The sequence below is a fragment of the Eubalaena glacialis genome, chromosome 12, assembly GCF_028564815.1.
Source record: "Eubalaena glacialis isolate mEubGla1 chromosome 12, mEubGla1.1.hap2.+ XY, whole genome shotgun sequence".
NCBI classification, from domain to species: Eukaryota; Metazoa; Chordata; class Mammalia; order Artiodactyla; family Balaenidae; genus Eubalaena; species Eubalaena glacialis.
The window spans coordinates 8,509,731-8,524,259 of NC_083727.1; the positions used below are offsets into that span (position 1 = coordinate 8,509,731).

General features: G+C 47.4%; 1 protein-coding gene across 2 annotated transcripts in view; it reads right to left on the bottom strand.

The window, feature by feature from the left end:
- The window catches only part of FNDC1 (fibronectin type III domain containing 1), a 95,507-nt gene extending 81,740 nt beyond the window's left edge, over positions 1–13,767 (bottom strand). For both annotated transcript variants that reach the window (XM_061207265.1, XM_061207264.1), the window contains exon 1: positions 13,647–13,767. In XM_061207265.1, coding sequence (XP_061063248.1) covers positions 13,647–13,755 — 109 coding nt within the window. In that variant the 5' untranslated portion in view covers positions 13,756–13,767. The remainder of the gene's footprint in view (positions 1–13,646) is intronic.
- Positions 13,768–14,529: the final 762 nt, after the last annotated feature.

A 14,529-nucleotide genomic window follows, 5' to 3' on the forward strand; every position in this document is an offset into this window, starting at 1 on the left:
GAAATACGTTTTCATATTTAAAATTTTTAAGTATTTCAGATAATCACTTACTGGTTACGAATGGGCAGAGGCAAATCATCTATCGATGAAGATGAAAAAATGCACAACACACCCAAGAAGCAAAAAGTTTTAAGTTTTGCAATGGGACCATTTGTGAAAAGGAAAAAATAGAGAAGTAAAAGAGAAGGAAGGAAATGAACAATTGCTGTGTACCTACTCAGTGCCAGCCATTTCATTTACTTCTGCAACAGATATTTACTGAGCACCTACTACGTGTCAGATTCTGGGCTACGCACTGGGGATCCAGAGGTGGTTAAAGCGTTCACGTGATCATAACCATTAGCTCTTGAATCTCCGTAACAACCCAGTGAACTGCGCTTTGGTATGCTCATTTTTATTCAATATTTTGTTTTCATTAAAGCGTAGTTGATTTACAATGTTGTGTTCATTTCTGCTGTACAGCAAAGTGACTCAGTTATACATGTATATACATTCCTTTTTTATATATTCCTTTCCATTATGGTTTATCATGGGATATTGAACATAATTCCCTGTGCTCTACAGCAGGACCTTGTTGTTTATCCATTCTGTATATAAAAGCTCACATCTGCCCACCCAAACAGTATCCTCATTCGCATAAATGAGGAAACTGAGTCTTAGAGAGTTGAGTGACTCGCCAGGGGCACACAGCTAGTAAGTGACAGTGGTCACTATCTGAAATCATAGACCATGCTCTTCCTACTATACCTGGTTGCCTCTCAGCTGTCATTATAACTACAAGGAATCAATGTAGGCCTGGAGAGAAATCAGAACCAAAGGTATAAAACTGAAAGTCATTAGTGGAAGCTGAATTCACTGGGACACATGAGCTCACTGCACTGAACGAGCTCTTGTAAGTGTCAGGAAGATGTCGTGTTGCCAAATCCTCCTCCTCGGTCCTTCACTTGCGCTGCTTCCAGCAACGGCTGAATCATGCTCCTCATGGAAGTACCTCTCCTGTCCTCCCTGACGCACAGTCTCCCGCCTTCCAGGACACCATACTCCCTGGTTTCTCTTCCCCATCACTTGTCTCCTTCGGCAGCTCCTCCCTCTTTGCCAGAACTCAAAACGTTCAAGTGCTTCCAAGCCCCGCTCTGGACCCCACTCTTCTCTGCGTACCCTTCCTGGGCCTTCTCTAAGTTAGCACATCCAGTCCCAGGACTGCAAACACCATCCATGTGCTGATGGCTCCCGAATTCATAACTCTAGCTCTGGCTTTTCCTCTGAGCGCCAGCGCATCCAACTGTCTACTTAGCATCTCCAATGAAACCCAAAGAACACTGGTGTCTAAAGGATGACTGGGACCAAAATGTTTTAAATCTGAAACATTAGTGATAAAGAGGAGAACCAGGATTCAAGTTGCATCATGGAAGACAGGAGTGGAGAGATTTTCAGGAAGAAGGGAATGTCCGTCAGTGTCAAGTCAAGTAAAGGCTCAGAAGAGCTCATTTTTTCTCTGCTTGTTATTAGGACATGTCCACTCCCATTCAAAGCCCCCCAACCAAGCAAATATGCCACCGATGTTTCACGCTGCAAATATCAAACTTAATTCGTTCCTTTTCTATAGGTACCCTCCAAGGATTCTTGTGAGAATAAAATGTGAAAGAAAATCATAAAGCACTCAATAAATGTGAGATACAACAGTAGGAAGAAGAGCCACAGAAGGACCAATGTCACCAATTACAACCCAACAGAAAATGACCCGGCAGGATTCCCAGTACCTGGGCTCTTGGCCAGCGCTCCCTCCTCACACAGCAGGAGAGGGCTTTGGGTCCTCATTTCCCTCAATCTCAGGAAATACGCTTACATAATATACTTATTAGAATTTTTAAATCTTGAGAGTTGAAAGTTGGGTAATCTGATCCAATCTCCCCTCTTCAATCTGCCTATCAACTGTGTGTCTAAAATGGTCTTCAATGCTTTCCATGACCAGATGGTTCTACCCAAATTCCAATAGGTTTCCCCCACCTTCAAGGGTAAACATCTATGAATGTGTTACTCAATTGGGTGAGGCAGGGTTATTAAGCAAGGCACTGCCCAGGGATACAAGTGAGGTAATCACAGATATATAAGAAAGGCAAAGGTCTTCAGTCTCCTAAGGGAAGCACTATATTGGCATCCAAAAGGAAGAGCAAGGGCATCCGACATTAAATATCAGCTGAGTGCTACTAACGATAAACATTATCAGGGCTCAGAAGGTCCTCTTCAGGCTAGGATGATCAGAGAACAAAGTACGGCATCAGTGGGATTCAAGGACAGCCTTTGCTAGAGGTTTCTCCCATGAGTGGCGCACTGGCCACTGCTTTCCACAACTTGGATTCTAATAAGACATTTAATCTCTTAAGACTCTAACCCAGCCTACCCTTTAACCCTCAGAATGTTCCTGAATTGCTCCCTGCAAGGAAAGCTCATTACAACTTCAGAGCATCATCGGACCCTATGGAACTCATCCCAGACACCCCTCATGTTCTACAAGAGACGCACAATCTACTCAGACAGTAGCCTGTGCTTCATCTCCCAGACCTCTCTCTTCCTGGGTGTTAACAGTCAAAATGTCATCATGACAACTGTAGAATAAGATCAGCCCAGGTCTCAGGAAAGTCAAGGAGCTTAGTATTCTCTGCCCCTCTTTTCTCTTCCCTTTGACTATGGTTTGCTTGGATAGCTGTAGGTATGTATATGGGTTCTGAGAGTTATTCAACGTAAGAAGATGCTTCAATCCTCCCAGTCTATCAGAAAATAATAGAAAGAAATTGTTGGGTAGGGTAGAAAATAGTATTATAAACAGCAGAGTCAGGGAGGTATTACAGCAGAAAGAGAACGTGGTGGTTTTCCATAACACAAAGAATGTCAGGGAGTCAGACACTCTGGGAGAGCAAGGCTGCCACATCACACCACCTAGAAGACGCCACTAGAGAGTACAACCTAGATAAAAGAAAGACAGCAACACATCCCAACTTTTACTAAATAGGAAAATAACGTAGATTGTGTCAACTTCAAAGTGCACCCGCCAGGCCAAGTCCTAGGACACATCTGGTGATTTCTCTTGCTGATCTTACGATTCTATGTGCATCAGTGTAAAAACATTCAGAACTTAACACTCTATCTGGCAGGTGGAAGTTGATTAGAAGGTACTAGATGATCCTGTATTGCTACACTGATCACATTTGATGCCATTATTTATTGTTGCATCAATCCCAACTTCTTTATTAAGTCTTTGTAGCCTGTGCCTTAGAGTCTAACAGAGTTACTTGCCCATAGAAGACCTGATTTAACTATTTAATTACTTACTTTATGAACGAAGGCTTTAGCCAGGCTGGATCTATGAATTAGGCTCACTGAATGTGCGTAGGTGTTTGGAGCTCTGGGTTGACAGTTCAGCACACAATGCAATACAGTGACTCATATCTGCCCACTTCTCAACTACGGCCCAGTGCCGAAGTTGTGTGAATTCTTTCACCTACTGAAAAGGAACTGTGTTGGTATGAAGGCATACCATATGTTGTGGGTTGAACTGCATCCTCCAGAAAGATATGTTGAGCCCTAATGCCCAGTACCTGTGAACAGGATTTAGAAACAGGGTTTTTGCAGATGAAATCAAATTAGGATGAGATCATGCTTGACTAGGGTTGGCCTTAATCCAGTATGACCAATATCCTTATAAGATGACACACAGGGAGAATGCCACGTGACAACGGAGACAGAGATTGGAGTGACACATCTACAAACCAAGAAACACCAATGATTCTGGAAACCACCGGAAGCTAAGAAAGGAAGGATTCTTCCCTAGAGCCTTCAGAAAGAGTATGACCTTGCCCTGCAGATTTCAGATTTCTAGCCTCCAGAACTACGAGAGAATAAATTTCTGTTGTTTAAAGGGCCACCCAGTTTGTGGCCCTTTGTTACGGCAGCCCTAGGAAACAAGAATACCATGTGAATAAAATTCTTCACTCCCGCTGCAGACGGGACTTCCAACACAAGCTAACACCCCTCAAAATTCATGTGCTGACTCCACAGGTTAGAGTGAGAGGGATGCAGGGGCCTGCCCCACACCCACCAACTGCACATATCCTGCTGGCCTCAGGTCAACATACATAAAGAGATTGAATGTATATCATATGTAATTAAAACCAAAGAAAGCATATCCGATCATTCAGTGAATATTTACTAAGTACCCACTATTTTCAGGCAGCGTTCCAGGCAATGGGGAGAATTCAGTGAACAAAACTGACAAAATGGAGCTTCCGTTCCAGAGGAGAAAGACGGCAATTACCACCACACACGTGAAATACGCACACTCTCAGGTAGTGATAGAGGTTGAGGAGAAAAATAAAACTGGGATAAGAAGTGCTGTGGGGTAAGGGTAAGATTATACTGTTAAATGGTGGGGAGTGGTCAGGTGAGGCCTCACAAGAAGATGATACCACACAAAGAACCTGAAGACGGTGAGGGATATCCCATACATGTTTATGGAAAGTTGTTCAGGCCAAGGGAACAGCAAGTGCAAAGGCACTGGGGCTGGAAGGTGCCTAGCACATTAGGGAAGCAGCAAGGAGGCCCAGGGGCTGAAGCTGATAGTGAGGGAAGGCCTGGTGAGGAAGATGATCACGTGTAGCCTTGAAAACTTGCTAGGACTTCGGTTTTTACGTGAGAGAGGTAGAAGGCTCTGTGACTTCATGCATCATGAGAATCACTGTGATGCTGTTTTAAAAACAGAGTGTGGGGGAAGAGGGCAGGAGCAGGGGGACCAGTGAGAAGGTTATCGCAATAATCCAGGTAAGGTGGCCTGGACCAGAGTGGGCGTAGTACTTCCCTGCCATGCCAAATTACTCACCATAATATCTCAGCACACACAAAATACTTGCAAACTAACTGTAGTGATCTCAAGCAGAATGGGCAAAAATATATACTTTTTAAAAACAGGCTTTTACCAATCTCAAAAGGTTATATATACAATTCCATTGATATGACATGACTTTTTTTTTTTTTTTTTTTGGCCCTAGTTCCCTGACCAGGGATTGGAGCCCCCTCGCCCCCAGCAGTGGAAGCTCAGAATCTTAACCACTGGACCACCAAGGAAGTCCATGATATGACATTCTTGAAATGACACAATCACAAAGATGGAGCACAGATTAGTGGTTGCCAAGGAGGAGGGGAAGAAGGGAGGTGGGCGTGGCTATAAAAGAAAAGTAGGAGGGGTCCTTCTGATGGAATGTTCTGCATCTTGACTGTGGTGCTTGCACAATCTACACGTGTGCTGAAATTACACAGAGACACACACACACAAGCACGTGAAACTGGTGAGCTCTGAACAGAGTTGATGACTTGCACCAGTGTCATCTCCCCGACCAGGGCAGCGCACTGCGCTCACGCAAGATGTGCCCTTCGGGAGAAACTGGGTGACGCAAGGGAATCTACAACTCTCTGAAAATAAAAACTTTTAAAAACCATTAAAAAAAATGACCTTTTACACACATAATGTCGTCCGAAGTCCTGACCCTTCTGGCTGGGGAAATGCTCCCGTAAAGCTGTCTTTACACTGACCTACAACAAGTACAATAAGCCCCCCTGGCCTCCGTGTGACAGGCTCACCCACGCCCTCTACTTTCTAGGTGGAAGCATCAGTGTGACGACCACACAGCTGGGCCATCGCTAGTCCGGAGAGCCTGAGTCTTCGCTGTAGAGGATTTTGTTTTATAAAACACTATGAGGATGGGGTGGTGCTGTCCCCGTGAAATCGTGCCGGCAGCTTTCCCCTCTGTCGACCCAAAGTACCCGTCAGTGTCAACAGGTCTTCAGATCCCAGTCAGCAGGGCCTGTCTGGCCGGGGCCGCCCTCACCTGGCCTAACCTGGCTCCGGTGGCTCCTCTGAGCTCCCAGGAGGCCACGCGTGACCAAGCAGGTCTCCCGCCTCTTTGGCCCTGCCCCGCGCTGGGTGGTCCAGCTGCAGGTGACTGTCAGTGAGACTGCATCTGCAGACACATGTGGTGTCGTCTCAAATTAGGAGCCGTGGCTGCACACCTGCTCGGATTGTTTACTACGATGCTAAGTGGTTCCAGCCACAGCACTAGGGTGCAGGGACCCACCGTCCACCCTTCTCGCAAGAGCAACACAGGTGCATCCCCGATCCGTGTCTGCTGGCTCTGGCCAGCCATCTGCCTGCGACGAAACAATACAGCTGCCCTGGACCTTCCAGTCCTAACACGCATCACACTGTCTGTCCCCTCACCCCCCCCTCCCCTCCCCATGCCTGTGCTGTCACAGACGGACTGTGTTTACTGGACTTGGCATTCCTGTGCTTGCGGAATGGATGGACACCTTCCAATGGAAACTCCCATAAAGTGAGAGCTGGAAGGGGCCCTTCTCCAGATCTCTAGTCCAATCCCCTAATTGTGCAGATGAGAAAACCGAGGTCTGAAGAGTCATGACCTGCCCAAGGTCACAGTGCAAATGAGCGGCTGGGTCAGGACCACTGGAGTGAATGAAGAGATGTGACACCAGAGAATAATCCCTAAAAGACAAATCACAGCATTTAAATGGCACATCTCTTCTGAGAAGTCTGAAACACTTCCACGCTCTTAGTACTACAGTCTCACCAGGTGGGGATCTGTCAACCCCACAGATAAGCAGCTCCTGTTTCTCAGCATTGTTGTTTGGTTTAACCCTCTGCTGTAATCAAACTTGAATTCTGGGAGCCTTCTGGTGAAAATCCAAGGCCAGCGGTTCAGGGTTATGAATCCCATCACATGGATCAAACATTCACAGAGAACCCCTGTGTTAAAGGTTGAAGGGTTCATGTAACAAACTAGACCCAGAGCACTGGCCTCCAGGGCCCACTAAGTAGAGGGCACTTCCCACAATGAGGATCTTGCTTATGTCCAAATGCCAAATCGATTTCGTAACAGGGAATAGGGTTCACTAAAACCCCATCTGAAGTTAAGCCCTACCAGAGTTTAACATGCTTCCGTGTACGACAGAATCATTTCTCAACAGCAATGTGACCAAAGCACAGATTTGGAAGGGCATCCACAGCAAATCAGAAACGGTTGTACCGGCCTAACGAGGAGACCAAGAGGAACATAGGAAACGTCCAAGCCAGCGGGAGCCAGGGAGTCTGCAGGAAGAACATGGGATCTCAATCCAGAAGACTGGAGTCCAAATCCCAGGACAACCACTTAACTAGATGTCCGACTCTGGGAAAACCAGCTAACCTCTCTGAACCCAGTCGCCTCGGGGTTAGATGAGGACGTCACCAACTTCACAAGGCTGCAGGGAAAATTAAATGAAATGACATACAGGGAAATGGTAAACTGAGGCACCTTTAACTGCCAGTTCATATTAAAAAGAAAGTAAATGCACACCTAAGGACTCCTCATAAAGATGAACACAGGATTAATTAGACTGTACTTTAAGGATTCTGATGATGTTATAATTTTATCATGGCCTCCACATACAGAAGGCCACCGGAGAAGAATCAGCAGCTCTCCAGTTATTTCGGCGCACTTCTAAACCCGTCTTAGGATTTGCATGACTCTCCCTGGTTACAAAAAGAATCCAGTGAGCATGGAGGGGAGATACTGAGAGAGAGAGTTTCACCAAAACTCACTCAAAACTGACTTGCAGTGTCCAGGAGGCAGGTACCTCCCCCCAGGCTCCCTTGTGCTCACCCATCCTCCAGCGGCTGCAGCTTTGGCCAGAACCTGCAGACATAACAGGGGTACCCCAGCAGCTAAAGCGCCGCTGACCCCAGCTTTAGGTTTAGGCTTCAAATTCTTTCTCACCAATGAGCAACTGAAAATTGCTAACTTGCCGGCATGTCCACTCTCAGTGAGTGATTTGTCTTTCCCAGCTTAATATTGGAAGGAAACTCCAATGAGTAGCAAAATTGGAAAAAAAAAAAAAAAGGGCAAACACTAAGGGAAAACCAAAGCAGGTAACTGAACGTGTGTCCTAAATTTCTTGTCTCTGTAAAGCCCCAGAGACGGGGGCTGGAACGCGAGGGGCCAGCGGGCGGCGGCAACGGGGCAACGCGGCGGGAAGGCCCCGAGCGCCCTCTAAGGGCCATGGACCGCAAGTGCTGCCGCCTGCCGGGCCAGGAGCCGAAAAAGGAAGGAACTGGGAGAAAATTGTGTCTTCCGCATCTTCCATGTGGCATCACCTAATACTCAGGGGCACAAAAATTCCTTATTCACAATTTCTAAATTTTAATCATCTGATCCATACTGGAGAATTTTCCTTAATAAGATGATACTAATAACACAATTCCCCCAAATTAAATTAAATTCATCTTCTTTGTAACTAAGACAAGGATAATGTCTTAGAAGGAAAAAAGGATGTTCACCATGTGTTTAACCAATATCTCCCTGATTCCAAATGCTCTAAAATATGTCTACTAAAATAATGAAACAGGGACTACCCTGGTGGCACAGTGGTTAAGACTCTGCGCTCCCAATGCAGGGGGCCCAGGTTCCATCCCTGGTCAGGGAACTAGATCCCAAATGCATGCCACAACTAAGAGTTCGCATGCTGCAACTAAGGAGCCCGCCTGACGCATCTAAGACCCAGTGCAACCAAATAAATATTTTTTAAAATTATTTAAAATAATGAAATAATATCCATTCCCTGCCCTCAGCTACCCAGTTCTCCCCAAAGGCAGCCAAGGTCTCAATGTCAGATGTATCCTAACATAAATATTCTATGGTTAAACACGTGAATACACATACATATATATTCTTTTCTCTCCTTTATCTTTATACGTTTAAATACTCATGTCCATATTTTCTAACTGAAATAAAAGCTTCTGAATAGAAGTTTTACTAGAACTCAAGAAATTCCTAAATTCCATAGGGACCAATGAAAACAGCTCTGCTCCTTAATCAGCAAATCATGATGGGGCCTTTCCTGAAATGCTTGCATCTAGGCTCCCTTTACCCACACCCTCACCCTTTGCAGTAGCGAAATAATGGCCCCCCAAAATGGGTATGTCCTAACCCCAGAACCTGTGAATGTGTGATCTCACACAGCAAAATAGGCTTTGCACATGTGATTCAGTTAACAATCTGGAGATGGGAGGTTGTCCGATGTAATCACAAGGGTCCTTCTAAGTGAAAGAGGGAGAAGGAAGGTCAGAGTCAGAGAAGGTGATGCATGGATGGAAGTGCAGTGATGCCATTGCTGGAGAGGTCACCAGCTGAGGATCGCGGGCACCTCTAGAAGCTGAAAAAGTCGAGAACCAGATTCTCCCTAGAGCCCCAGGAGGAACAAAACCTTTGATGCTAGGCCAGTGAGACCCATTGCAGACTTCTAACCTCCAGAACTATAAGATAATAAATTTGTGTTATTCTAAGCCACTAAGTTTGTGGTAATTTGTTATAACAGCAACAGGAAACTAATACACCCCTCCACTCCTCACCCCCAACAGGGCCAGTTTTCAGGGAATGGGCCTTTGTGTCTTAAATAGAGCTATGAATGGTCTTGGTAAAATGATGCTCTGGAACTGACCAGTGATAACTTTCCAAGGACATAAATTATCACTCTGCAATTCTATTACAACCTCTAATTCCTACTAATGAATTGTGTGCTCAGTTGACAAATAAAACACTTTTTTCATCTGGGGGAGGAGGGGCTCCAATGTACAAGATAAAAGGAAAGGGTGTATTCACCTCCTCCTCTCAAAGAGGACAGAAATAGGAGGGGAACCCTACAGAGCTGCATGTAGGTTGGGCCACAGGAAAATCTGTGAGGGCTTCTAGAGGTGGAAGGAATCTTTCCATTTGCTTGGTCTAGTGGGGATTGACTAACTGGCCCGAAGCCACACAGCAGGTGAATGGCAGTGCTGAGACTCAAACCCAGGCGCCTTGATGTTGAACCTACATCCTTTCTATACAGCAGTGGTTATCAAACTTCCTTTTCTCAGATTCCTATCTACTCTTAAATTAATGAGGATCTCACAGAGTTTGTGTTTTTGTGGATTTTATCTGTCCATATCTACTGACCAGAAATTAAATCTAGGAAGAGGTTAAACTACGTACTTATTAATTCATGTTAAAATAGCAATAGTAAACCATTACAAGCTGACATAACAAACTGTATTTTATGAAAAATAACTGTTCTCCAAAACACAAAGAAAATGAGAAGAATGGCATTTTTTGGCATTTTGGCAAATCTCTTTCATAGAAGACAGCGGGATCTCCTATCCAGTTGTGCCTTCAACCTATTGCAGTATGTTGTTTTGGCTGAAGTACCTGAAGAAAATCTGACTTCATACAGATATGGGAAAGGTATTTTAATAGCCTTACAGATAATTCTGGAAAATCTTTGATACTACACCAAAACTCATCAAGTAGCAGTTTCTTAAAGGTTAGTTACAATGTACAATCTGAAACCATAAAAAGAATTTTTCACATTTTGTTACATTAAAAATCCACTGGGCTATTTTGCACTTTGATGGACCTTTTAGCCAGGCTAGATTTTGTAACACTGTGCATCAGTCACTTGGATTTACCAGTTCACTTGCTTATGCAGAGCATCTAAATGTTGACACATTTTATAACACAGTATTTCAAAATCATATTCTTTTATATCACCACCTATCTTGTTAGAAAAGTTTCCAAGTATTGGGAAGCTTTCAAGCTTAGGACGTTGGAGGTGACATGGCAAAATTCTAATTTTCACTTGACAGCTCAATTTTCTCACTGGCAAGACATACTAGCAGTTATTTTACCAAAAGCGGCAGACCACCTTTGTTCATTTTTCGAGATGTCTGCCAAATACTCAAGTCAAAATAACTGGTCTGTCTGCAGCCATTCTTTCTGGTAAAGGTGGCATTCCATGAAAAAAAGCGGCTAGTTCAGCTCACAACTCAAACTATCACACAACTGCTTTTCTGCAGGATTACTGATGAACTTGGGCAGTCAGCAGAAGTGCTTTATGTGCCTTTCCCATTTCCTCACACGGAATATTAAAAAGACATGCATACAAGGGTGGAGATTTGGTTAAATTAATAATTTTTACTGTTGCATCAAGGACATTCTTCATTGAAACTGGCATATCCTTTCTTAACTTCAAAAGCCTGAAAAATGCAGTGACTACCAGCTCACGATGGCACCAACGCTAAGATTCCCACCACAGCACCCGCAGTTGAAGTTTTCTCACTAAGCTTTTGTACCCTCACTACAGACGTCAACACTGTGAAAAAGGCAAATAGTATCTTAGTATTACTTTGAAAATCGCTTTGACCTTGCGGATTCCCTGAAAGGGTCCTCAAGCTTTAAAGAAAAAAGCTTTTAAATCACCCAAAACCATCCTAAGATAACCACTATAAATGTATGAGAGTATTTGTGTCCTCACATGTTTTTAGAAAAACATATCTTATCAGACTGGCCAGTGCAATCACAATTTTAACGGTTGCGTAGTATTTTATTGTAGGGATGGGGGGGAGCGTGCATCACTCGCTTATTTTGTTTTACATTTTAATTGACCACCAAGTTGAAGGGTTTATTTAGATCTTCAGCATGCCCTGCAAATCACCTCTGTTTTAAGGAAAGCTCCTCCGAGCTGTGATGGGTCAGCCACTAGGAAGATGGCTCTGGGTGATTTCATGACAGGGATTCTGGTCCCAAAGGTTTGGGGGATAGGAGAGGGCCTGACTCGAGCAGCTTGCTAAGCCCATGCATTCATTCAGTGAGAGAGGAAGCAGTGTGTCCACAGCCCTGCTGTAAGTACCAGAGTACCAGTCTGGAGCAGTGACTGTAGTTATGACAGCAAGACAGGCAGGAAGCCTTCCAGAGAAGCAGATGAATAAATTACGTGCCCCCTGATTTCTTCCCCAGCACATGGAGCTCTCTGCAGGTGACATCGCTTCCTTTCCTTCTGTCATTTAAATGCAGTAGATATGCATTTCAAAATGTGTTTGTCCTCCTTTGTCTGCTTCTAGTCTGGTCATCATTTTATTGCAAATCCCACGTCAACACAGTAGAGAGAAGTGCCAGCAAGCGTTCCAGCTCCAACATTCCACAGCTCAGTGATTTACAGAGCAGAAAGCGAGACAAGGAGCAGCAGGCAGAAGACAGCAGGATTCCGGGAGCGATCACAAGCCACCCAGACTTCAGACCCACTCAAATGTAAACCCATCGGGCAGGTGGCAGTGGAATCTAACAGGTACAAGGCTGTAAAATGCCAGTGTGGCACTGGTTCCACTTTCAGTCTGTTTTCTGATACAAAAACTCTTTCAAATTCAGAGAATTTTAATTTAGGAAAAAAAAAAAAAAGCCACGGGTTGTAGGTGGGGAAGTTGAAGGGCTTTAAAATAGTTTTATTCTTGATAAGTACTATACAAATATTCAGTGAATGCTTTCCTAGAAGTAGCTAACAGAGACGAAAACAACCTACAACTGGACCCTCGTTTTAGAAAAAGTGGCATTTAGCATCCCAGCGCTTGGCATAATCCTGAGACAAGCGTTATGCATGATGCACCCACCAGAAAGACTCAGAAGGCAATGTGACCCCCAACTTTTCCCCTTTCCCTTGTAGTAGGAGGGCAATCGAGACACTAAATAGCATCATAAAGCAAGTAGCCCTCCTTAGAATCGCATCTGAATTTTTATAACCCAGCTGGGAGTGAGCAGTATCAACAAAAATGTCGACTTCTTGGATTCCTACAAACCGATGACATAAATAAAAGCCACGCAGTGTCAAGTGTGAAAATGCCTGCACAGGAGGTGGAAACAAGGGCCACCAACGGCTTAGGGATGAAAAATTTGTCTCGCTCTGCGGGAGACGTCCAAGAAATCTGAAAACAGCGCGCTTGCATTTTCTGAAAAGCGTTGCTCACATTTCTGCCCCCAAAGAAATCATCCACCCCGTCTCCAGCCTCAGCCTTCGGGGAATGGTGAGCTTCTCCCGAACTGACTCTCCCTCTCCCCTCTCCCTCCTCTCAAGACAGATGTCCTCTTCCCAGCTCCAAACTTCCCACCGAGAGGCAACGTTAAGAGCGCGGCTTCTCCTTGGGCACCGAGGTACCCGATCGCCCCGCGGCGGCTCACAGCTTTCCCCGTGCCCTTCTAGAACAGTCCTGCCTCTCTGCCTCCCTCTGGTCTCCCGAGTGCCGTCCTTCACCAGGCATCCCTGCCTCGGGGCAGATGAACTGGAGGAAAGAAGGATGCCCACGGGGAAATTCTGGGCAAAGGAAAGCGTCACCCCTCCCCCCACCGCAGCGCCGAGAGGTCGCCTTTCTTTTCTTTTTTTTCCCCCCTTCTTTTCTTTGCCGGAATGTTCCCGGAATGTTAGACTGCTGAGTCTCCCGACTCCGGGCGTTCGACGGCAAAGTTGAAACCGCTTTACGCTGAGGTCCCCTGCCACCAACCGTGTCCCCGGGCCCGCCTCCAGCGCGCGAGGCTCCGAATGCCCGGACCCGCGTCCCCAGCCGCCCCTCCGCGCCCCGACTCGCGAGCGGTGAGGACGCACAGGTTAGAGACAGGACATGCAGCCAGTGCAGCGCAGGCCGGCGGTCCCCCGAGCGACAGGCGGTGAGCGGCGCACGGAAGGCGGACAGGGAAGCGGTGAGGAGGCGCGGAGAGCCGGGCGGCCGAGGCCGAGACTGCGCATACCTGGAGCCCCCGCCGAGGAGACGACTGGCAGCAGCGCGGCCAGGAGCAGCAGCGCCGCCCAGGGCAGCGGGGGCCGAGCCCGCGGGGACGCCCCGATCTCGGGCGCCATCGGGAGCCCGCGGTGCGCGGCGGGCTGGGCCGGGCGGCTGCCGGGTGGGCGCTGGGCTGGAGCCTGGGAGCGCAGAAGGGCCGCCGTCGGGTCCCCGCCGTCGGTGTGCGTCGGAGCGCTCTGCGCCGCGCCTGCGCGCCCAGGCCCTGCGCCGATCGCTCCCTGCTCGCGCCGCGGCCGCCGCGCTCCGCACTGAGGCCGCCAGCCGCCGGCCGCGCCTTTTAGCCGCGCGCGGGCGCCCCCTGCCGACGTGCCGGCTGCGGGGGCAGCGAGGGTGGCGGGGTGACGGCCCGAGGCGGGCGGGGCGCGGGGCCGCGGCTCAGGGTGCCCAAGCGCCCGGGAAAACCGCTGGGCGGGTCTAGAAACGCAGGGATTGCTGTGCGGGCGTGCGCTCCCGCTGTCTAAGCTCTCCGGCTTTCTGGCTGCGGGAATGGCCCATCACCTCCAATCCTTGCCAAGCCCAGGCATGCCCTCTGTCACCTTAAATACCTCTGGCTTCAACGCTGGGGACCCGAGCCAGGCCCCTTCACCTCTATCAGCCTGTTGCGGTCGTTCCTGCAGCTCTCCCCGGTCTTCCCCACACCCCGCGCCCGGGAAAGGGGGGTTTAATGTCCTGAGATACCGCTGCGCCCGGCTGTGGTTTCTGCGGAGCGCCTGAACTGGGTTCAAAGGCCGCGCTCCGTAAGCGCGGAGCACTCGGGGCCGAGCACTCGCCCGGCCTCGCTTCCTCCGATCTCTATGATGTTAGCACGGCCTAGGGCTCCCTCTCCCGAT